Source organism: Leptidea sinapis, chromosome 4 (assembly GCF_905404315.1).
Source record: "Leptidea sinapis chromosome 4, ilLepSina1.1, whole genome shotgun sequence".
In the NCBI taxonomy this organism is placed as follows: Eukaryota; Metazoa; Arthropoda; class Insecta; order Lepidoptera; family Pieridae; genus Leptidea; species Leptidea sinapis.
Window position 1 is genome coordinate 10,599,412 of NC_066268.1, and position 27,119 is coordinate 10,626,530.

General features: G+C 34.5%; 1 protein-coding gene across 1 annotated transcript in view; it reads right to left on the bottom strand.

The window, feature by feature from the left end:
- Positions 1-25,552, bottom strand: part of LOC126979746 (dual specificity tyrosine-phosphorylation-regulated kinase 2-like) — a 38,629-nt gene extending 13,077 nt beyond the window's left edge. The window contains exons 1-7 of the mRNA XM_050829258.1: positions 25,472-25,552; positions 17,293-17,434; positions 9,748-9,911; positions 8,498-8,775; positions 7,517-7,655; positions 4,201-4,372; positions 275-418 (exon numbers count right to left, since the gene is read on the bottom strand). Coding sequence (XP_050685215.1) covers positions 275-418; positions 4,201-4,372; positions 7,517-7,655; positions 8,498-8,775; positions 9,748-9,911; positions 17,293-17,434; positions 25,472-25,501 — 1,069 coding nt within the window. The 5' untranslated portion in view covers positions 25,502-25,552. The remainder of the gene's footprint in view (positions 1-274; positions 419-4,200; positions 4,373-7,516; positions 7,656-8,497; positions 8,776-9,747; positions 9,912-17,292; positions 17,435-25,471) is intronic.
- Positions 25,553-27,119: the final 1,567 nt, after the last annotated feature.

A 27,119-nucleotide genomic window follows, 5' to 3' on the forward strand; every position in this document is an offset into this window, starting at 1 on the left:
AAATTAAAAAAAAATTTTGTGTGGACCACCATGACATTTTGGGGGATGAAAAATAGATGCTGTCCGATTCTCAGACCTACCCAATATGCACTCAAAATTTCATGAGAATCGGTCAAGCCGTTTCGGAGGAGTTCGGTCCCGCACACCGTGACACGAGAATTTTATATATTAGATAAAATCAATTGATGTCATATTATGTAGAAATAATGGATGACATAAGCGGTCGTATGAATGAATGAATAATAAAACAACTCAAAACATATTCACTACTCACCAAAGAACAGTCTCTTTCTGGTGGCGTGAATGAGCAGGTCTGGCGGAGGCGGACCCAGCAGCTCCATTATGCAGGCCAATTGTTCTGACTCGTTCTCACCCGGGAATAGGGGATAGCCTGTGTGTAACTCCGCCAAAATGCAACCTGTCATAGCGGAATTATGATAAATTAAAAAAAAAAACTTGGTGATACCGCTATAATTTCTGCTATTGAAAGTACTAAAGAGCCTTTTGTCGATTTTTCCTTAGGGGTCACTTCAATTCACTCTTGAAACACAACAACAGTTGCCTTGGTGACCATAAAACATTTTTCTCGAAGTTATTTTTTTATTCTCAGGAATAAATAAAAATTTCAAAGTACGAGATACGGCGAGTAACGAAGTAATTCCACGCAGACGTCGCTAAATATTCAATATTTAGCCTGACAGTGTGTGACGAGGCATTGTCGTGGTGAAGAAGGATCTTAAGGACGTCGAAGATCCTCACGTAGATCATGGGTGAGATTAGTGTGACCAAGTTTAAGCTCATAAATCTCATTAAACTAGTCTTCATAGTTAAAGACCACTCGCAGTCTAGCATAATTTTCTTGTTTACTACAATCACATCGAAAGTCATAAAAATCATTGCACGAAACCACAGACGTAACGATTCATACCGAAGTGACACAGTAAATATTTGCTGCCAAAACGTGAAACGAAATTAATAAAATAGACACTTAATATTATTAACGAAGAGTTCCATTTTCAAAATTTAAACTTATTTTTTAAATTGTTTACACGTAGCAAGTTCTAAACACATTCAGTGTCAACCTCGTAACATTTATAAATATATCTCCTATTTCTTAAAATTTTTCATTGAAAGATTCAAAAGAGAGAAGGGAAGGATTCACGTTCTCCAAATTCTATATGTTTTTTGCACTTACATATTTATTTTACTTAATTCCTTTTTTTTCGTGAATATAAGGGACGAGACGAGCTGGACGTTCAGCTGATGGTAATTGTTACGCCCTACCCATTACAATGCAGTGCCGCTCAGGATTCTAGAAAAACCCAAAAATTCTAAGCGGCACTACAATAATTATTGCGCTCGTCACCTTGAGACATATGATATTAAGTCTCACTTGCCCAGTAATTTCACTAGCTTCGGCCTTCAGACCGAAACACGGCAGAAATAGAAACTGTTGTGGTACCCATAATCTAGCCGGCATCCTGTGCAAAGGAGCCACTGATAAGTTTTATAATACGGATGTTTCTTATTACTGCGTTAGCCGTGAAACTCTTAAAATGTTGTCCTTTAATAGTAAGATTATTGATATAAATTTATAAGTACGTTATATTGTAGCAACTGAATTTCCAACAATAAATAAATAAAGATTACCTCATTGGGCTACTATCAATAAAAATTTAAAACCAAAGTGATTTTTGCCACACATATTTGTCAATTTGTTTGTATTTTAACGGTTTCTCGACACATCACGGATGGCGTCACCAATAATAGATATTATTTTATGTATTACAATATTGTTCAAATTGGTGCATAACTATATAAGAAATACCAAAATCTACACCGAAGAAAACGAAAAAAAAAAGAAAAGAAAAAGTAAACTGTCTTTCCATTTATTATTAAAAAAAAATATTATTTGGATCAATACTCTTTTGAACTTTATAATATGTTGCAGTTACTGTCAAGGTAAAAAAAAACTATGAAATTCTTTACTTATAATAATTGTACTAAGACTTTGTAAGTTTGTATTTGTAATTTTATAATATATATATATATATATATATATATATATATATATATATATATATGTAAAAAAGGCATTTATTTTCTTAAAATCCTTTGGAATTATTTTTGATGTCATTTCTAATATATCTAGTCCCAGGCTGTCAGATCACGTTCAGAAGGCATTTTTTAACAAAACATTTAAATGTGTATACATTTACCCTTAAACCTATTACGTATCTTATGAAAAGCCTAAAATATAATACTAAAATTAGTTACAAGCAATCCCTTATTTCTAGTGTTATAATAATGAAAATAACTATTTAGAGCAAAAAAGATATTAAATTTTCAAAAATGTACTGACAATGAACAGTCATAATATTTATTTCTTTAAATTTTTTTTTGAGTTACTGTCTGTAACTAAGCTGATATATATATATTCTGCACGAACAGCTCTCTTTTGCAGAGCAAACACTATATAATCAATGTCAGCAGTATGACCTCACAGTTAAATATAAGATAGAATATATGTAAGAGAGAGAAGCACACCGGTCTCAGGTATCAGTTGCATCATTCGTCACAATATCATCATCAAAATGAGATGTAATAAATACGAGTCTATCCGACGGATCTTGCGTAACGTGTGGACAGTGGCCTAGGTGACAACTTTCACATTGGCGCGGGTACGCGCATGTACAGCTAGCGGCCAATTACAATTGTCGAGCGTAAATTTAAGATTTTTGAGAATCCAGATAATATCTCATCCCATAATCGATTCCGAATCTACGTTCCAATGTTGCAATATTAATTTCAAAGAAATATCATTCTGGGATCGCAAATTTAGGCCTGCAATTTAATTAATTCACGAGACTTGTTTAGTCATAATAAATTTTAGTTTTAATTTATTTTATATTAAATTAGGTACATATGTATCAATAAATATCTGCAGGTGACTATGATTTATCGGTAAAATAGTTTAATTTTATATGTAAATGTCTAGATCTACTTACAGAAGTATTTTATTTGATATTTGTGTTAAATCACAGGGCTTAACATAAATCTCAAATTAAGGTGGCTGTTTCGCGCGCCAATGCAACAACATTGTTTGCGGATCACGCGTGGTCACATCTCCTTTCTCTCTGCTTTCTACAAACGGATGACGTAACGGCCAACAGCTTAACCTTTTTAAACGTAACAACACATAGAATAATGATCCATATTACAATCACACAAACGAACGATTTTCCTATAATAATGTTTTACGGTAACAAATAGTAATAATATTGGCTTCTCAATTCTATTGCTTCATTGAAGACAAACATTTTAAGAGTAGATATCGATACTTCTGTTGAAAATGTATGGGATTAGGACTACTAGGATTTAGGTCCTAGTAAAAACTCTAAGCATTTTTTTTAATTATGCCAAAGACGTATATTATCTGTATCTAATTACGTAAGTATAAGTATTCAGTTTGATAAAGCATTTTTACTCCAGAGTAATGTTCCTACCTACAAACTCCTGGAGCTAATAATATGACAAATATGCATTATCTAAGTGACGACAGGACAGGGTTTAAATAAGGTGTAATATCAACGATACGATGCACTACTTATTTTTTATGAGTAGGTAAAAACAATAAATTACTGTGATTGAAAAGGTTTATTTTTTTATGGAAGAAAGGCGAAGATAAATAAGCGTACGGTTCTCCAGGTTGGAAGAGATCCCCGCTGCCCATATTTTCTTGGAACGGCAGAGGAAACCGGAGGGAACACGCGATCCCGGACAAAGGGCGTACCGACTCTCACGTATTAAATCAAATCAAAATCACTTTATTCAAGTAGGTCACGGAAATGACACTGACTTATGAACGTCAAAAGTTTTCTTTTAACATTTACAATAAAAGGTTGAGCTTTTATGAGATGAAGTGGAAATAAACTCATTGCAACTCTTTTAAATCACACCTTCATCGTTTTACAAATAATTTGAATTACAATATATATAAAGTGATGTAACAAAAATACTCAAACGTTAAATTATCAATGCCTTACACGAGTAAGTCAAAAAAGTAAATATGTATGAATTTAGAAAAAAACAAGAGTTATTGAGAACAGTAGATGCATGATTAAGGCACACCGTAAATAAATTAAGGTATTTTGCGAGCATTTTACTACAAATATCTTGGAATGAAGCCATGATACTGACCCATGCTCCACATGTCTATTGGCGGGCCGTACTGTAGCCCCAGGATGACCTCGGGGCTCCGGTAGAAGCGTGACTGTATATACGTGTACACGCGGGAGTGCGTGAAGCAGGAACTGCCGAAGTCGATCACCTTTATGGAGGAGCTGCCTCGCGCCTTCAGCAAGATGTTTTCCTGAAAAAAAAATATTTATAGGTACTCTGGTTAGCTTAAAAGAAATCACATTATATGAAACCATATTTGTTTCACCTGATCCCTGCCGAATTCCACCTTTGCACGACACGCCACAAATTAGGATATCAACCCTACAATCAAGTTTTCAAAGAGCTTCCATGTACTACAAATCTGTGGAATGAGCATCCTTCTGCGGTGTTTCCGGGATGATACGACCTTCAAAAAAACGCGTACACTTTTCTTAAAGGCCGGCAACGCCTGTGATTCTTCTGGTGTTGCAAGAGTATGAGGGCGGCGGTGATCACTAACACCAGGTGACCCGTACGCTCGTTAGTTATTCATTTCCATAAAAGAAATATTATTATAACCGTTCCTCCTGTAAAGAGTTGTTTTTATATTATGCTTAGTAAAAAGGTAACTATGTAACCAATGGAAATAATGATGTCTTCTAATTTGCCCTATGCCTTGCTTTAGTAAATAAACTGCTTTGGCAATTTGTAAGAGATTATTTTTAATATATGAAAGATGAATATCACGAGGAACTTTATTGATATTCAAAGTTAAATAGCAGCGTGACGTAGAACCCAATCCATAGAGCGTTTAGTTTACCTGTCTATGGACAGAGGAACGAGCTACTTAGATAACTTAGATTTTCAAAGCATCATGACGTACGGTATTTTACGGTGGGGTCAAGCTGCTGACATTAATATAGTGTTGGCTCTGCAAAAGAGAGCTGTTCGTGCTATATATCAGCTTGGCTATAGACAGTCTCTCAAAGAAAAATTTAAAGAAATAAATATTATGACTGTTCATTTTCAGTACATTTATGAAAATTTAATATACGTTCACAAAAATCGCATTTTTTTTTATTTTCATTATTATAACACTAGAAATAAGGGATGTTTGTAACTAATTCTACTAGGCTTCATAATATACACTATAGCTTTAAGGGTAAATGTATAAACTTTTATAATAAAGTCCCAGCCTCTGTTCAGGCATTATCTATAAATCAATTTAAATGATTTATAATTATTTATTTATTAAAAAATGACTGTCGTAAATCCTAATACTCCACAGCTGATTGTCGAAGTGATCGGACAGCTTGGGACTAGATTAATATTATTTTATAGCAATGGCAGTACAATATTGTATACATATTTTATTAAAAACAGCGCAAAAAAGAATGCTGGGAGAGTTTCTTGCGCTGCTTCTTCTCTCTCAGAGCGTCATTTGTTTCCGAAGCGGTAGGATTATCTAATATATTAGAAATGACATCAAAAAGAATTTTAAAGGAATCAATTTTGAGAAAATAAATGGCTTTTATGCCTTTTAAAGCTGCACACCGTTCCTAATAAGGTAGAGTAGGCATGGTCAGCTAGCTCGATGTTGTTTGTACATAATATACTTGTTGTAATTGTCAAACACTTTCCCTTTACTATGTTTTTCCTTGTATGAATTAAATACAATTTCTCGTTTACCCAAAGCTGTCATGACGGTCCTTGCATTATACTACTAACATTAATTTTTTATTTGCGAAAAACTGCCACCAAATTTTTTACAATTACAATAGATATGAACAATTAACATTAAATAAAGAAAAGAAAAAATAACAATACAAATGTTTAAAAAACAATAAAGACAGAGATATTAATGCTTTAAAACATGTAAGGATTATTTAATAACTACAAAACTAGGCAGCAGCGCGATTCGCAAAAAGGAAAGTTCTCAGCAAACGTTAGGACGTATTTTCCTAACACTGATATTATGAACTTCCTAATTTTTTTTTCCTTAGGGATGGATACTCACGTATTAATACTACTAATAGCAACTATGTACTTGTATAAATCTTTTACTCATTGGCAAATTTTTTGATAAATATTCGCTTTACGACTTTTGACACCAATTCTAAGATTTTTGATTTATTGAAGTAGGCATACTTTCGTTTAATGGAGAAGAGACTAGATTAACTTAACCAATGTCGATGTAAGAAGATTTATTATCATGATCGAACCGATACCACTCAGGGTCCTTCAAGCTAGAGTATACTCCCACCTAAAGGCCGGCAATGATTTCTCTTAACACTTGTTGTGGATGTCCATGGGCGGTTGCCTCACCACTCCCTATCCCGTGAGCCTCTTGCCCGTTTACCCCCTCTTATGTAATAAACAAAATAAAGCAGAAATATGACTTTTGTCCACCCGCGACTACGTTAACATTAAATTGCATCGCGATCCCTCGGGATCTCTCAAAGATTTTGGGATAAAAGTTTGTGCAAAATTTCATGATGATTTGGGTAGTTTTTTGTTAAGGAAGACAGGACAAAAGAGCGTACTGTTCACACATGTTAAGCAATCACCCCCACCCAAATTCTCCTTCAACACCAGAGGAATCACAGGAGCGTTGCCGGCATTTAAGAAAGGTGTACGTATTTTTTGAAGGTACCCATGCTGTACGTTCAGTAAAGGAAGCATTCTTATCAATTTGTTATTGTTAAAGTAAAATCACTTCTCACTTCTGGGATTAATTATATAAATTTTTGTAACCAAAATTTTTGATCGATGCGGAACTTGAACCCGCGACCAACACAACGCAACATAGGCGACCGTTCGAGTGACGAATGGTTCGTAAAATTTGGTATGTCTTGTTCAACTCTCAGGTGGTGGCTTTTTTTTTGTTTATTGGCCAATACAGAACAAATACATAGATTTTTATGAAATTAGTACCACGAAAACCTCACGGGTTTATCTGAGTACCTAGAGCCATTCAAATCTTCAGAATCCATCTACAGAATCTACTTTACAGTAGATAACCTGCTAAGCCCCAATATTTGCATATTAGGAAATTGACTTGGGATGTCGCTCTTGTAAATCTAAACAATTTGTTATTTTTAAAGTGATATTCCCCACTCATTCCATAGCTTGGTTATTCGTGGAAGAAAGTTGCTTGTAAACCACAATTAAAAAAATGTCACACATCCAGGTTGTGAGGATGGTATCCAAGTATGTGATCGGCGAGATCAAGATCGTTCACAGAGAAATGGATCCCCGAAAATGTTAGCAGCTCGGCGTTGCACGCGGTCAAATGTTCGAGCTGATACTGGAGTGCAACAGACCAGAGATCAATACGCTGAAAATGTTGACTCACTGGCTTCAAGTCGCAGTGTATGATGTTCTCCGACTCCAGCAGTCGCAGACACCTCAGCAGGGAACTCGTGAACCTCCTGATGAGACTCAGACTGAACCCCTGGTAGTTGTTCTTCTTTATCAGCTCATACAGGTTTATACTGCAATTATTAATGTATGTGAAGAATCTATTCATGAGAAACTTAGCTTCTATTTTGGCAAAACTGTAAGGTACAGAATTAAATATTAAAATGATCATATCAAATCAAATCAAAAATATTTTTATTTCATAGGTAAATCATTTTATTCGGAAGGCAGATTTCCTTACAGAAGAATGAGCTAGAAACTCTAAGGTGGTTCTTTTCAAAATAGATTAAGTATTGAATTTTTTTTTTTATGTGATAAATCATTTCAATTGCTATATAAGTATGCAAAGTGATGAAACAAAAATACTCAAACGTCAAAAACTAAATGGCTTACCCGTGGTAAGTCATAAATTAATAATTATAAACACAAGAGTTATTGAGTACAGTAGATGCATCAATCCACACATACCGTAAACAAAAAAGGCATTATGCGAGCATTTTATTAAAAAAAAAATATAAAAAATTTAAAATATACAATTACATTAATTTTAAGATAATTAAATAAAATAAATAATATGAACATGAAGCAGACCTCCCTGTAACAAGAACATCCAGTCACCACAAGATCGAAATTGTACGTTTTTAAAGTAAATAAAAAATTATAGCAATTTCAGAAATCTCAGCAACAGAAACAAATTTTCAAGAATTCAGAGCTGAACTGCATTATAATGAGCAGAGTGTATAACTTGCCATAAGATGAACGAATTGCTGGTCGCGCCCCTTCTCATAAAAAAAATTACAATGACGTCACCAAGCATATTTAGCTGTCCTCCAAACGTGTAAGTATGTAGATAAATCAGTGAATTGCCACTAAGAAACTAAATTAGACCTAAATAAAATCCCAGCAAACATCTCACCTCATCAATTCAAAGCTGATGCACAAATGGTTCCTAAAGTAGAAGTAATCCAGCATATGTATCACATTATGGGCCTGCTCCTTATCCTTGAGCCTCAAATGATCGAGCACCCTAACTTCCACCAGCGCCTGGTGATGGAACCGCTTCTTATTCCTGATGATCTTGATGGCCACCTGCTTCCCACAGCGATGGTCGTACGCTCGGATGACCTGACCGAAAGAGCCCTTGCCGATCACTTCCAGGATTTCATATCGGTACGCGACATGGTCATGCATTTGCTGGAAATTTTTGAGAAGTTCAAAATTAGAACTATTATGCTTTGAAATGGATATACTAATATTTGCTTTATGCTTTCTCAAGTCCGATACAATTCTTTTCTTTTTTGATAATTTATACATCTAAATAGAGCCTGTTGCTGCTATACAACCGATGAAAACAAGCCAGGCTACGTCTTACACTCACGATTTGTTTGTCACTTTGTGTTAGTGTGCACACACACTAACACAAATATTGTTCATAATAGAGATCAACCTGAATTTTTTTGACGTTTTCACAGCTGTCACAGTCTTGTAATTATTATGATGGGTACTCACGATATATATTTAATTGATTTGATGCCGATATTTCGATCCAATTGCATGAATCGTGGTCACGGCGGGGCTGCGGAGGCGGCGAGAAACACTTGACACATTTACACTTGAAACTTAAAGTATTAAAATAGTACATCAATCTGTCCACTTGGCACCTAATTCGTTTTGGTCCTTGATTCCCTAATTCACGACACACACTACTGACGACGTCCATACTTTCGGATCTTTTTGTTGCATTTATACTACAGAGAGAGACCACGGTATTCCATATTTGCGCTAGCCTAAAACCATCCTCCCTTTTAAAAGTGTTAGGATGCTTTTTAATTTCTATAGCTTCTCAAACAGGCCGTGGGATATATTGGCGTTCAGCAGAAATCACTCGTGGGTTGTGCAGCTCGATCCAATGGTTGGTACCGGCTTGAACAGTCTATCTAGACGTATAAATAATCTAAGCTTTTCTTAGTAAATAATTTCCGGAACAATATATATAGCAAAGAATAGCATAAATATACCAGCTTGATCATACATTTTATCAGATAGAGTAATTTATAAATTTTATAACTAAAATTTTTAACTTTTTTCAACATCATTCTTATTTTGTAAATATAAAATTATAATCAGGTTAATGATTTGCAGATAAATCTTAAAACAAAACCTTACTTTAGTGTAACTGCCGTTTTCATCATCGAAGCCACAGTTGTTGGGCAGATTAGCCTTGGCCTCTATTTTCTTGGCTTCTAGGCCCAGAAACCAAAGTTCCGGATATTTCCTGATCTCGTTTCGCTCCCATTCTGTTAATCGGTCGCCAAACGATTTTAAGGCATCTGCAATTAAAAAAATATTACTTGTGAGACCCCATTCGTCTGTAATATTATTTTTGGTTCTAGTGAGTTTTAGTTAATTCATTTTATAATGTTGACATCCTAAAAATTCAAGTTTAAGAAATAATTTTTCATAACGTATTTATGTATATCGACACACATTGCTTCTTTATTCATGTTATCGAAGAGCCCAATCCTTACATCAGGGAGTCATGTATGCATGTAGACAGATTATTATCAAATAGACTTGTTAACTATAATATTATTTTTAGTAGTTTTACTTAAATCACTTAAAATCAAAAAAAAAACATCTAAAGCTGGTTTTTAGACGCTACTTTGGTTTGATAATACGATAAAAGCATATTTTTGAATCATTAGCGGTGTACATAAATTAACGATTAAATTAAATTAATATTCAATTGAAGGTGTGGAATGATCTTCCTTGTGCCGTGCTTCCAGGATGACTTGACTTGACTCCTTTGGTGTTGTAAGAGAATATGGCGGTGATCATTTAATACAAGGTGACCCGTACGGTCGTTTGTCGGTACTTCGACAATTCTATCGGCGGCGATTGGCAAGAAACTCATAGCCACTCAAAATCTCACAAGTTATCTTTTATATAAGTCTATGCAATGTGATGGAACAAAAGCACTCAAATAATATTTGAACTAATCTGAGGAAGTTGTAAAATAAAAGTATGTTTGTAAATCATAAAAAATATCTCAAGAATTAAGGAGTACAGTAAATGCATCAATGCATACACTCTGTAAATAAATAAAGGTATAATGAAATCATTCTAAAAAATCTATCATCATCATCAGCCGGAAGGCTTCCACTCACCACTGCTGGACAAAGGCCTCCCCCAAAGATTTCCACAACGATCGGTCCTGTGCTGCCCTCATCTAACGTATCCCGGCGATCTTGACCAGATCGTGGATCCATCTTGTGGGGGGCCAACCAACACTGCGTCTTCCGGTAGGTGGTCGCCATTCAAGGACTTTACTGCCCTAACGGCCATCTGTCCGTCGAACTACACTGCCTTGCCCACTGTCACTTCAGTTTCGTCATATCGTAATCATTTGGACTATGTCGATAACTTTGATTCTCCTACGGATCTCCTCATTTCTGATTCGATCTCGCAGGGAAACTCCGAGCATAGCCCTCTCCATTGCCCTGAGCGACCATGAGCTTTCTCATAAGGCCCATAGTTAGCGACCACGTCTGCGTACCGTAAGTCATCACTGGCAACATACACTGGTTGAAAACCTTCGTCTTCAGACACTGTGGTATTTGCTGACCATTTGAGTTGGATTCGACGAGTGACCTCTTTCGCGAAATTGCCTAACGGGATTGTTTGTCCAAGGTAGACGTACTCGTCGACAATTACGAGAGTACAGTTCCCAATTGTTATGGGAGTAGGTGCGACATGGACATTAGACATGATCTTCATCTTGTCCATATTCATTTTGAGACCTACTCCTTTAAAAAATGTATACCTAACTATAAAAGCGCGTACACCTTCTAAAAGGGCGACAAGGCTCCTGTGAATCATTTGGTGTTGCAAGAGAATGTGGGCGGCGTTGATCACTTAACATCAAGTTTGTTCTCCTTTTCCATAAACAAAATGTGTTTTTATCAACCTAGGTAATAGAATAAAAATACTTGACTCTACGACGTCGACTTATTGGATTTGTATGAATTTATTCTCTACGCGTAATAATTTTCTCGAATATTTTCTTATTTTCTTACTACAAAATTTATCTACTAGGCTAGTCAGTAAAGCTCCTAAAAACATGTTATAGCACATGATAAATTGAGTTGTTATTGACAAATTGCGCAATTGTTATTAACAAATAAAGATAAAAAAGATAGCATTTAGTATTTATTAGCTATCTCTGTTATTTATAATCATAATTCAACGCCGAAAATTGGTCTCCGCGCAGCCACTATGGGCGTACTGCCGCTAAAACACAAAACCGGTGTATCACATTAAATAATTTGTATATTATGTATTAATAATGGTATCATCCAGACACTTGAATGAATAAATCCCCGTTGGAACAAAAACTATTTTTTAATGCTATAAATCTAATAAATTATTTCCACGACGATCAACGGACATAAAAGTTTAAATAGTATATTTGACGAGCCGGTCTTAAGTCTTAAATTTAAGTAGGTGCCTACTCAAAAATTTACTGTGCTACAAACGTACAATCCAGTTACGTCCTTTATATTCCCGACATGTCAAGGTCGTGTCGACAAGTGATTTATTCATTTACGGGGACGCCTGGGATGTCACTGCGAATAACAGGCACTTGTTATAAAAAATTAAACATTTGTTCATTTATTCGGGTTAATATACTAGGGATTTTTTATACAATATCATATGTCATAGTTTTTAAAGGCGATTAATTGGCCAATAATATGACTACCAATTTTTATTTTTACCGACTCTTAAACCAATACAGAGTATATATACATCTATAATTTCAACCAGGTAAAATAAATAAAGCTATAAATTCAGTACCCACGTAAAAATAAATAATAAAAATAATAAAAAGAACTTCATAATGTAAGAAATACAATTAAGCAATTTAAAAGGTAAACATTTTTGCTATTGCAATTCATCAGGCGTTAAATATGTTACAATATGTGGGATCATAAAGCAGATTCATAAAAAAAGATATACTACAACTAACTAACTAACTAACTATCAGTGCTTTATTAATAACAACAAATTTAAATTTACAACCCATTATAAATTTTTGCCTCAGATCTAAAAAGAACGGCTGGAAGAAAATCAGCGCACTTTTAATAAAATGACACACATACAAGAACTTATTTTAAGAATTCATAAGTGATACACCCTGCCCAGAACAATGCAGTGCCGCTCAGGATTCTTGATTGAACCAAAAATGTGTGTGGATTGCCAGGCAATTGCGCTCGTCACTTTGAAGACATAACATGTTAAGTCACTTTAGCCCAGTAATTTTACTAGCTACTTTGCTATTTGTTATGTCTTTAACCTTCTGGCAGATTTTCAGTTCTAATCAACAGAAGAGGGCTATTCACGCGATTTATAACCTAGGTCCTAAAGAATCATTAAGAGAAAAATTTAAAGAAATAAACATTTTGACTGTTGCTTCTCAATATATTTTTGATAATGTTCTATATGCTCATAAGCACATTTAGGAATTTTCTAGAAACTGTGACATTCATAATGTTAACACGAGGAACAAACATAAACTTGTTGAGCTGCAAACTGAGAGTTGAACAAAGCATACAAGATTTTATGACGTTACGTCACTCGAACGTTTAGCTCAGTTGGCAGAGCGCTGGCACGGAAAGCAAGAACGTGGGTTAAAGTCCCGCATCGTTCATAAAATTTTGTTTTCAAAATTTATTTATGTATTAATCCTAGGGTTATCACTTTAAAAAACGTAACAAATTGTTATTCAACTTCTACTACTCGGTTAAGTCGAGTTAGTAAGTCTTTTATTGGGCGATGTATATGCTTCTACAATATGATCCCAGAAAATGTACAAAACAAATGTGTTACGAAATTTAAAAGAATTGTTAAATTACGTTTGTGTGGGAAAGGTTACTATAGCATAAACGATTTTCTTAATGACACCACAGATTGGGAATGAAGCGAGCACCCTCAGGCTCTTTAATTATAAATGTTTATTGTACGATATTACATTGTAATATATATATTTATATAAAAAAAACTGAGTTTCTTGCGCCCGTTCTTCTCTGGTCTGAGGCAGTCTTTTGAATGGGTGGTAGTTTTTGACGTTCAATAAGTGATTTTGAATCCTATCTATATATATAAAAATGAATTGCTGTTCGTTAGTCTCGCTAAAACTCGAGAACGGCTGGACCGATTTGGCTAATTTTGGTCTTGCATTATTTGTGGAAGTCCAGAGAAGGTTTATAAGGTGAATAATTATGAAAGTGCTCGGGATAAAATAAATCAACAGTTTTGTTTTTCCTTTGATGTGTCCCCCGTCGTTCAAAAATCAAATTGAAAGAATAGTTTCAAATGAATAATTAATTAGAATTTTATATCTTTCTAAGTTTCTCAGGAGGTAAAAAATAAACTTAAACTTAATTTTAGCTAACTATAGTTGAGAGATTAACTACAGTTGCTAACTATCTATCAAATTATTTTTATGTAGATTGATAAATTATAAGATTGTCACAAATAAAATTTCTGAACCTAACCATAATAATTGACTTTTGACTATCAACTGTATGTAGATTGATAAATCTTAAGTTATTAAATTCATAAAAAACAGTATTTTATTTATGTACAGAACAACGTCTGTCGGGTCAGCTAGTTTTGAATAAAAATATTTGAATTTTGAATCATAATTTGTCACATCGGGTCTTAGATTTTTATATCAGTCAGCACAAAGTATTTTAGTGAATGTTCATAAAAATAGTCCTTGTAGATATTTGATATATTATTACTTGCTATATTATTAGATAAACTTATAAAATAAAAGAATACATTCTTTTCATCATCATTATTACAATTTTAATAATGTCTTCAAAAACTGGAGCTGCTAGCCTAGTTAAAGCCATACATGAATATTATGCGGAAAACTGCTCATAACAATGCTTTTATTTCAGTAAATAAAAATAAATCCACCGGTTTTGTGACTTCATGCTCCATTGTTAGTCGGTCTAATTAAGTGATATGTTGACCTACATCGTGAAGACTAAGATAAGCCGGTTGTCTTGGAACCGGCGTCAGCTGTGTAATAAGTACTATTTTGTGCGAGAGGTCTTTTGTCTAGATATCAAGGTCTAGGCTAAGTGGTTAAGCGATCTTTAAGTTGGCTGACAAGGGTAGCGATTCGTACTTGATTTATTATTATGATGTATTTTGAAAATGTTTGTACATTGTAAAATAAACACAGATTTTTTTTATGGAATAGGAGGACAAACGAGCGTACGGGTCACCTGGTGTTAAGTGATCACCGCCGCCCACATTCTCTTGCAACACCAGAGGATTCACAAGAGCGTAGCCGGCCTTTAAGGAAGGTGTACGCGCTTTTTTTGAAGGTTCCCATGTCGTATCGTCCCGGAAACACCGCACAAGGAAGTTCATTCCACAGCTTTGTAGTACGTGGAAGAAAGCGCCTTGAAAACCGTACTGTGGAGGACCGCCACACATTCAGATGGTGGGGATGATATCCTAACTTGTGGCGTGTCGTGCGAAGGTGGAATTCGGTGGCAGGAATCAGGTTAAATTGAAATAATTTTTGGATAAATCTTTTTTAGTCCCTTTAATATTATGGATTAATGAACCTATACTTAATCTGGCCATAAATACTGTTATTTTGGCCTTGGTTGTCCCCAGACCTAATTATAGAATAAGTAATTATAGGCCCTATTATGTTATGTATACCAGGATCAATTTGGGTCAAAACGGCTTGCTACAATTATTGTAAGTATTGATCCATTGCCATTTTGCAACCCTATAGCGGATTTGTGGATGGAACAGAATAATATAAAAATCGCTGTACAAAAATAGGGGTTGATCGTAGAGGGTTGAAAATTTAGGGTTGTATGTATTTTTGAATGCTGTATCATAAAAAAATAAAAACAATAAAGTACGTCCAAAAAAATAAAAATAAAACATTTAGGGGGATGAAAATATTATAGATAGATAGTAGCCGATTCTCAGACCTACTGAATATGCATATAAAATTTGGTAAAAATCAGTAAAGCCGTTTCGGAGGAGTAAGGTAACTAACATTGTGACATGAGCATTTTATATATAAGATAAATGTGAATTCTGGTCGTAACTAAGATGTAAACCTGTTGGCAAACCGTATAAATAAATAAATAATAGTCTTATAATAATCCAGTTGTTATCCATACGCGGCTGTTTTATACTCATTACAACCTTAAATAGCGAGGAAAAATTCGATAAAAACAGTAAATATTGCTTATATAAATTAATTAAAAATAAGTAATGTTGACTCTGCAAAAATATATTATGACTGATTTGTTGAGAATGCAAACCTAATTAATTTAAATCCCATAGCGCTTACTAGAGCCAACATCACAGATAATGTCATCTTGTTTGGCTTCAACTTTGCTATTTCTGTCCAGCTTTAACTTACAATGCAAAATATAACGACAAACACGGATTTCGAACTGAGTATTATAATTTAAAACTTTATTGATTTGAAAACATTGTATGCAAAAAGGTTTGCAAGTCGTGTTGCGTATTTTGTATAAGTATAGAAGCAGAAATAGCACAGAATGAATTAATTTGCACATTACATTTTAATATTATTACATCGAGTAAATAAAGGTTGTCACAGAGAATAGTAGATTGTCTCTGGAAGTAACGTAGCATTTAAAATGCGTGCCCGATATAGCTTAAAGCTTAAATGCCAGTGAGAAATTAAAAAAAGTGGCAGTCTTTGGGAACTGGTGATAGAAGTAAAAACTAAGTTTTTTTATGACAGAAAGGGACGTGACGAGGAGGACGTTCAGCTGATGGTAATTGAAACGTCCTGCCCATTACAATGCAGTACCGCTCAAGATTCTTGAGAAACCCATAAATTCTGAGCGGCACTACAATTGCACTCGTCACCTTGAGACATACGATGTAAAGACTCATTTGCCCAGTAATTTCACTAGCTACGGCACCCTTCAGACGGAAACAATAATGCTTACACATTACTGCTTCACGGCAGAAATAGGCGCCGTTGTGGTACCCATAATCCATCTGGCATCCCATGGAGTCCACTGGTGGAACTTGTGAACTGTAACTTCGAGCTATTAGATTGTAATCTTAAGATTATTTTTGTTAGTCCCATAAAGTTCATAAAATGTGTGTGTGATATTACGTTCTGCTATTGACTCTTCGCTTCCTCCAGTTATTATTCTTCGAAAATATACACTGAGCAGATTCATATACTCCATTATAATGATTTTATTATATTTTTTAGGTTAAATATAATTAATTTCAAGAATCACTTTATGTAGTAAGTCTTGAATTGAGAATTGTTTCAAATATTCAAAATTATAGATCAACATAGACGCCACAAAAGAGTCTGAATGAGTAAGCGCAAATACTTTGAAAGATCCCTTTACATTGGAAATAGTCCGTTACCAAGTATCTAACGTGGATTGCCTCAGGAGGAAAAGTTGTATCGCGAGTGTAAGACCTACTCGTAGCTTGTCACACATACTAAACTAATATTCTTGTCATTTTTTTATCGGTTGTCTAACAGCACGAGACTCTATGTAGAAGTATTAATTCTCTGAGTTGCTACTCTTGCTGCGTGGCTAATCGGATACTGTGAGTAGGACTTTTGAAGAGTTTAGCTTCATTGAGATAAAAAAAGCTTGTTACCTGAAGGCGTGAGTGGCGTGGCTCTGACGGTCGGCAGCTGTGCGTTGTGGTTGTCGTCACGTGGAGGGCTCACCAGCGCGCCCTCCGTGTTGTTGTTCCCTGGAGGGCCGGGACCTTCGCTGTCTCCGGCTTCTATCTGGAGCTGTCAATCACAATTTATTTATTTATTATGATACACTATTGATCTTACATTAAACAACAAATAATTAATCATAACTTCAACTATAGTTCGAAGTGTAACAACTATTAAAAGTTGTATACAACATTCACGAAACAAAAACAATACGTGTGCGTGAGGTGTCGCACCAGAATAGCACCACCCCATCTCCTCCCGTGGATGTCGTAAGATGCCACTAAGGGATACATAGAACGGAAGATGGGAGCAGCATCCTTCCACCAACCCGCCTGCAAAGCGTGGCGATTACGGCAAAAATACCCAAAAAAAACATCATAGTTTATGACATTTTTTTTTGTTCACTTATAAACATTATTTACATTACATCGTTGCATAATGTTTGCTGATGACATTTCTATTATTGTTAATTCTAAAAATAGTTCTGACATTGTTAATTTTGAATATGACGTAAATAAAACAATTGATTTAGTAATAAATTGGATGACATGTAACAACCTAAATATTAATTTAGCAAAAAGTAACTTTATTAGATTTAAAACAAAAAACAAATCTGATGTAGATTTAAGAATTAATTTCAGAGGACAATCAATAAAAGAAGTACAAAGCAGCACATTCTTAGGTATAACCATTGATACCTACTTAACTTGGACTCACCATATAGACAAGATTTGCAATAAACTCATAAAATTCCGTTACGTTCTTTCAAGATTACACCAAACTGCATCTGTGGAGGTAGCTCTTTCAGCATATCATGGTTACGTAGCCTCGAATCTTAAATATGGTTTATTATTATGGGGCTCATCAATTCATTTTCAAAGAGCTTTCGTAGCACAAAAACAATGTGTTCGGGCTATATTAGGTATCCCCCCGTACGAATCTTGTTGGCCACTATTTCGTAAGCTGAATATATTAACACTAATTGGCATGTATATATTGGAAGCATGCATGTTCGTTAAAAAACATAAAAATTTGTTTAAAACTGTTAGATAGGTTCATACACGCTGCACCAGAAATGGTCATACACTGGTTTTGGATAGACCACAACGTACTTCATTGCTTCAACGTAACGCATACGGAATGTGTGTTAAATTATTTAATAAAATACCCGAACGTGTACAAAATTTACCCGAATATAAATTTAGATTAACTCTTAAAAATTTCTATTGACATCAGTATATTATAATGTAAGTGAATTCTTGAATTGTCACATGGATATTTAAATTTCTTATCTATATAAATAATTGTAAATCACTGACATTTGCATGCAAATGAAACCTATTCAATGCAAATAAAGTTTATCTTATCTTATCTTAAACTTGGACCCACTATTTACTTGAGAACATCAGCATTTCTAATTCGACATTAATTAGTCAAGATATTTTCATTTAACATAATTTAAAATATAGTTTTTATCTTCCACTGGATAAACCTTTATCAATACAAAAAAGGAATTGTGTGGTTTTATGAAACTGCGACTACTTGGTCAACATTACTTTAAAAACGATAGTGATTCAACTTATCCATTACCCCATGGCCGACTGTAGTGCGACATGCGATAGATGAACGAAAAAATTTACCGTTTGGCCATATAAAAAAAGTTTCACTACAAAAAAAACTAACTAAGTCTGCTTAAATCAAAACTTCGTCATTCAATTGCCGTGCATTCAAGTTTCTTTTCAAACAATAAAAGACCGATATGTCGGAAATTATATCTTCATAAATTTTAAGGTGTACATTAAAACCAAATAACCCAGAAGTTTACTCTGACAAGCATCATCCTAAAATGTTTAAATTACAAAAATCCTGGCTCATAATTGGCAGACTAAAACTCAAATTATAAAACAACAACAGCAAGTTACCTACAAACTGTAATAGTTTTCCACAAACATTTTGTAAAGGCAATGCACTTTATGTTACACAGATGTTAGAGCGCGGAACTTAGCTGACTTGTAGCCGCAGTGACAGAAACGGAGACACGCAATCAGCGAAGTAACTGTTGCAAAATAATGTACATTACAGTGTATCCTGATTGACATTCGCGATACAATTACATTTTGAAAACTTTGCACTATGTATGTGAATGTTCCTATGTATGTACATCAACTCCAAATTTGTTCATAGTTTCAAGTACTTAGTCAGCCTTCTGTTACCGCTGCGACCCTCGTACCAAACTTTAAAAATTACCTATTTGAGTAAGTGGTTTCTAATTTTAATAATTATTTCGTTTTCTTTCAGCCTTACCTCTCCTGAGATTTTTTTATGGTATAAGAGGACAAACGAGCGTACGGGAGTAAGGTAGCACCGCCGCCCACAGTCTCTTGCAACACCACAGGAACCACAGGAGCGTTGCCGGCCTTTAAGGAGGTTGTACGGGCTTTTTTTCAAGGTGTCGTATCGTCCCGGAAACACCGCACAAGGAAGCTTATTCCACAGCTTTGTAGTACGTCGAAGAAAGCTCCTTGAAAACCGCACGGTGGAGGACCGCCACACATCCAAATGGTGGGGATGATATCCTAACTTGTGGCGTGTTGTGCGAAGGTGGAATTCGGAGGCAGGTATCAGGTTAAACAGCTCTTCGAGCGTTAAGGAGTAGCAACTATATATACAAACTTTCGCCTTTATAGTATGATGTGGTTGTGGTTTTTAATTAAAAACATAAAAAACCTCCGATTTTGTGATGGTGATCAGAAAATAGGGACAGACTGACAAAGGTAAAACTTATAGGACCCTCTTTTTCATCGGGGTTTAAAAAAATACTTATCTCCTACTCAATTGATGTCACTGTACAAATCGGTTTCTAAATTCACGATACGCAGCTTCAACTGAAAAAATTACTTACATTGCTTCCTATTGACCAATAATATTTTAAACAACTGTAGTGAACGCAGAAATGTATAATAACAGTCGAAGCTGAATATGGTGAAATTTGTGACATGTGCCATATTGTGGCTTTGTTTTATCAGAATTTAATTATTACATTTATTATTATGCTAATTAATAAAAACAATTCACAAGTTTTTCACAATTCACCCAATATAATATAATAATATAGACACACTTTTCACACAAATTATCTTGCCCCAAGTTAAGCATATACAGCCTGTGTTATGGGTTACAAGATAATGATATATTTAATACAATATACTTACTTAAACATATATAAATTCATATAAACACACATAAATACATTTAAACATCCATGACTCGGAAACAAACATCCATATTCATCATATAAATGCTTGCACCTACCGGTATTCGAACCCAATGAACATTTAATACATTCTATAAATCATGTCAGTGGTCTATTAGGGTAGCAAAATTCTAGTAACTTCAAAGCAAAAGATACCTAAACCAGACATGAACTGTGATAATTACGTTCGAACATAAAACTCGCTCCCCCCAATAACGCCGCCTTCTATTTCATAAAACTTAGACAATCCCACAAAGCCCGCAGTTTGTTCTGCAGTATTTCACCTTAATGAGGATATATAATACCTTCATTGGATGGAGCTAATTTGCTGCTTATTATTTCCTTGTTTTCCGATAGGGGCTATTAATCAAGGAATTATTATTATTAGGAATTATTATATTATTAATTCAAGTGATTTACGAGCTGAGCTTAAGTTTAAATAGAACTTATGAATAACATTTAAAAATAGTTGATTGTTAACCTAGGGTCGAAAGAATCAATTCCCGAAGTACCTATTTAGACGCCCGAGCGCAGCAAGGGCGGCTATAGTCCGAGTAGGAATTGATTCTTTTACCCGTGTTAAGCACTTTACTTTTCATTTCGAATATGAGGAAGATAAAATAGTTGTTTATCTAAACTATTTATTGATAATATATAATAATATTAGTAGTACCTATTTAAAATTAGTTGTCAAATTATGACAATAATTTATGTCGACTTTTTAAATTTTAAATATGGAATTCACCGCGTAATTGTTGCGGCTTATTCCGTTCAAAGAAGTTTACGCTATGTTCACACTGGCTGTTTATAAGTCACATGGCCGCAGCATATTTTTTTATTAGTTTGTTTTTACATAAAATTCTTCACAGCTGGCAACAGTTCTATTTTCAAAGTTCATTCCGGCCCTTAGGTGGGAAGTAATTTGTATGAGTTTTTCCCTCTCTATGCAGGTAAGCAGCATTTTCCACCCAATAATCAGATCAAAACAATATTACTTTCCGAGTATGAGAAATGAAAAAAGTTTTGCTCTACAAGTATGAACGTCATAATAAATTTAATTCTTTCGTGGATTAATTAATTGAGATTGTTCGCAATCATTTATCTTCAATGATTATTAAAACAATTCATTTACATAAGTATATATTATTAAATAAAATACTAGCTGACCCAGCAAACGTTGCCATATAAAGTAATTAAAAAAAATTGGGGTATAAAAAATAGATGCAACCGATTCTCAAACCTACCAAATATAACGCACTGTAATTTTTGTATTCGATTGCCATCTTGCAACCCGTGGTGTTAATTTTGTAAATCCACATTTGTGGATGTCGATAGGTTATTGAAATGTAAGTAAGAGAAAAAGGATAGATTTGTCTACCTCTAGTAAGTACATTAGCACATTGAGGAATTTTCTAGAAACTGTGACATTCATAATGTTAACACGAGGAACAAACATAAACTTGTTATGCCTACTACTCGGTTGGGTCGAGTTAGTAAGTCTTTTGTTGGGCGATGTATATGCTTCTACAATATGATCCCAGAAAATGTACAAAACAAATGTGTTACGAAATTTAAAATAATTGTTAAAAAACGTTTGTGTGGGAAAGGTTATTATAGCATAAACGATTTTCTTAATGACACCACGGACTGGGATTAAAGCGAACACCCTCAGGCTCTTTAATTATTAATGTTTATTGTACGATATTACATTGTAATCCATATTTTATATAAAAAAAAGCCCGCTGAGTTTCTTGCGCCCATTCTTCTCAGGTCTGAGGCAGTCTCTTTTGAATGGGTGGTAGATTTTGACGTTCAATAAGTGATTATAAATCCTATTTTGAATAAACATATTTGAATTTGAATTTACAACTAAGTATAGATAGGTTATTGAAAACGGACGTAAGTATTGGCAAGTAGGAATGGATACTTACGTATAAAGTATTGGTCAGACTGAGATTTCCAAACGGCAGAGAACAAGTTGAAACTTTTGTTGAGTTTGTTAAATATATAGTATTGTTACATTTATACTCGAAGCTAAGCAATTATCATTTCGACATTGGTTTACATTAAAATAAAACAAGAGCAGGACGAAACTTTTTAGAATCTCTATGTTCCTCATCAATTAATTCTGTCGTTAGTTTGTTTGCAATTTACGATGGACGCCATTTTAAATTATAGCTTAAAAAGTTCTTCCTCATACTCTTTAAAATTCTTTGTTATGCTACCAATGACAGTCATCTAAACTTGAAATAAATAATCATATATGCTTAGATTAAGGATTGGTCTCCGCTGCGCTCCAACAAGATACCGTATTCGCAAAGTAAGACAACTAATACTACGCCCAAGTGGACGTTATCCAGCCAGTCTCGAACAATGTGTGACGTTGACGTGCCACATGTTGTGTTAAACTTTGCTTATAATTGAAACGAAAATGCCGGGTTGCGTATTAAAACTTTGTAAAAATAATACTACAAGAAATAAGAAAGACACTGGGATCACATATCATCATGAATCAGTATTTTGTATTTTATTAATTTCAATGTAAAATAACACGAAGCGTATGCTACAAAATTTGAAAGATGCCATTGAGTGTCAAAATGCCACGCAAACGAGCATCTAATAGTTGCCATAATAAAAAAGCTTCTTAGGTAGTCAATCAATCAAATTCTTAATCTAAGCATATATGATTCCACACAAAATGTCAAAGGAAAGGTACTCATTAGGATACGCACGAAACAATAGTGATCGTCGCTCGTGTAAGTAGTTATATTATATAAATGTAAAGACTGTATCGATGAAGCTGTAGACCAGAGATAGTAATCAAAATACGAAAGATGTTCAGAAATAAATAGACCAAAATATATTATTTTAAATTTATTATATTTTTCTTCTGTACCTTAGTTGAAATTTGAGACAATACCCCCAGTCCCCCTGAAAACGTGCATTGAAAAGGTCACGAAACGTCGGGTTAAATAAAGTAATAATTAAAATATAACTTTTGCGAAAGCCTAATGTAAAATACGTTTACAATGACAGCGATTCAATCCTTTTAAATGTATTTTATTTCAATTTGAGAGAATACTTAGAAAATCATTGAGCAGAAACATTGCTTGACATAATATTGTATTGAACTATTTTCTTGTCTATTCCACGAATAAATAGGTATGAAATATCACTTGACCTTTCGAATTGAAGTACCCTTTCGCAAAGGGCAGACTTATGTTTCATGTTGTATTGGAAATGTTAATGGGTTCGGGATATATAACTAGCCTGGCTATAGATATTGTTATAAAAATTAATTTTTAGAAACTTCGAGCATTCCTCGCCATCTTAGATATTTATCGAGGTTAATATTAAAGCCTTCAATCATTTTCAAGACACTTCGATAGCTGTCAATCGTTTTTTCTATGCGTTTTCTCTACATCGTTCTATCGATATCCTTTGTTGCCCAGACCAGAAACGTGCTCTGAAGTAAAACAGGTTGTTAAAGCCAATTCGCCATAATCCTATGGGGAAATAAAAAGTTTTATCTGAGAAAGGAAGATATTCTACAAGTACTCTTTCACGTACAATCAGTGAAGACCTGAAGCTTGTTGCTATAGCTGTATTCAGGGTAAACCCTTAATCAATCCCTACAGATAATGAGATTGGCACGATCAAAATGCTTGATGTCCCCAAAAGTGGGTGAAAAATACAGAAATATCCTTATTAGTATTAGAAGCCTCAACCTGAGAGTTAAACAAGATATACCAAAATTTAAGATCCATTCGTACTCGAACGGTTGGCTCAGTTGGAAAGAGCGCTCGGACGGAACCCGAGAGGTCGCGGTTTCGAGTCCCGCATAGTTTATAATTTTGGTTACAAAATTAATTTCTATCCATAAGGATAGAATAATAGTGATGAAAATTTTCACAACAGTAAACAAAGTTTCATAGTTTCTTCAAACTTCATAGAAAACAAGCTTCGGAAAAGTGCAAAGTGTTACACACACTACAGAAGTTAGATAGGTTTCCCCATATTATTGGAAATATATATAACGCACTGCCAATGGATTCAGAAGTATATCGAGTACTTACTATCCCTTATAATATACGTAGACTTATAAATATATTGATTAGTCATATTTTAACTTTATCACTAAGGAATGATGTCTTCCCGGAATTCTTTGCAGACTTCGGAGAAATTCGGCAGTTACTGCTTTGAATATTCTTGGATGAATTAGATAGATGTTGGCTTGCTTTAAGTTAAAATAGTTCTTATCGTTGAATAGCTATAAAGGTTAATGTTATCCATAAGGCTATAAAGGTTAATAGATCTCATGGTTTCAGTGGACTCACACCAAAGCGCCTATTTGTGAAATTCCACCAGCATCATGTTGACATTTGGCATTCTACATTCGCACATTTGACGAGGAACATTCTCCCTCGTCAGCTAATATGTGGAACTCTCTCCCGGCTGTGGTATTCCCGAACCAAAAAGACTTAGGAATCTTCATCTCTAGAGCAATCCTCCTTCTCAACACCGGCGACGCATATCTGGACCTCTGGTGTTGCTTATTTCCTTTGGCGACTGGTTTTTATGCATATTAAATGTGATATAAAACACTTTTAATTCATTATCAGATGTTTGAAGGTCGCTTTCTATTTGTATAATAATATTAGATATAGGTCAAGCCCATATAAAGCGCATGAAATTTTCGTATTGTTGAATTGATATCAAACAGGCTTCGAATTTGATTATAGCCACGCAAGTCGTAACGAACTCTTTAAAACATTCGCTTTTAAATGTTAGCCAGCACACATGTGCGACAGCGAAGTAGTTCATTTAAAATTGGCTTAATAGTTGGGACTCACCCGCGGAGGAGCGACGGTATCCACGCCCATGGCTGCAGCGGTCACTATACACCCTTGGTGGTGATCATCACACCTCCTTGAATATTTAAGAGTGCAGAGCTACCAAATGAATGCACCCATCCGGCCACCACACTAAATACTGAAGTGATTCTAGAGATGGGATGATGAAATCGATAAATAAGTTTGCTAGCTGATATCGATGTTGCTTCTATAAAACTATGAAAGTTCTTAAAACTTATCCAATCCCAAGTTTCCACATAGCTTTTGCAACACGTTTATTTCGAAGACTTTCTGGGATCCTGTGGTAAAAGCATTTACATCACGTAACAAAAGACTAACTAAAGTCGAGTTGACTTAGTTGAGTCATAAGGATTTTATGTTTATTCCTAGTGTAACAATATGATAATCCAGTTGCGAACTTTAGCAATATACATATATTCAGCATTTGCAAAAATACAGTCAGAGGCAATACGATAATTTCTTAAAATTATTCACTTATTGTTTTTGTAGAACTAATAAAAATAAATATGGAATTATTATCGGTTGCATTTACCCATAATATTATACGTACATACGTATAGAAAATTATACAGAAAATACCTAAAGTAAACCAGGCGAGCCGTGTTAGTTAATTGGCTAATCTATTTAGCCGGTTATAACTACTACATAACTGAATTTATTAGCCAAACCTTCATTGTGGGTGCTCCATTGTATATAACAGGTAGATGAAATTAAGAGTAATGCTGAGAAATATAGCCGATTATACAGGTTCTCTGCGTGTAACAGACGACTGAGAAGTGCATGTAATCATTTTTAACGTTCGGCGCAGTAAATTTTATATATTAGTTTTCTTTTTATTAAATGTAACATTATTAGCATTAAATTCACTGTCGTGACAAAACTTGTTTTCTCTTCACTTTGAATATGAGTGAAGTATCATCCACAAACAGTACACCCTATTTTTTCTGCAAGATTATAGGTAGATAATTAATGTAAATAATGTAGAGGAGCAATACAAAGATAGCTTTAAGGACCTTTTGGTACTTCTATATTGAGAAAAGTCCCAAGATATCTCGTTCCTTTCACGTCGATTATAATTCAGATACTTAGAAACGCAGCGCTTATTAGAATATCGATATTATAATATCCCATCACTAGACTACGCTGCGCGCGCCGCCTCAACACCGCACAGCCTCACACCTCATCTCACGTAGCCGTTGCATTTCCGACTTTATTTCATTTCGATATGGCATCAATTTCGATATCCATGTCGCGTCCTTCAGATGTGTTGTATGGTCCAAGTAAAATTCTCAGCAAATAAAGAACTATAACTAGCGAAATTTATTTTGTATCCGATCATTTGTATTCAAGCTTTAGTAGTTGATAGATTCTCTCTAGCCTTTAACTCTAATGGCAGCGACAGAAGATTGTATTTTATGAGTGTTCGTAAAACGAAATAGACTAAGTCTTACACGTAGGAGTTTAAATTTTCAGTTATAATATTAGGTTAGGTCGCATTGAGAAGGTAATATTGATGCTGACTACAATGTTAACAGACTTATCATCTAAAATTTTCACCCTTACAATAACCGCAATCATTTAAGAAACGTTACAAAAAAATGCACGTATCCAGCTTCATCTAATGATG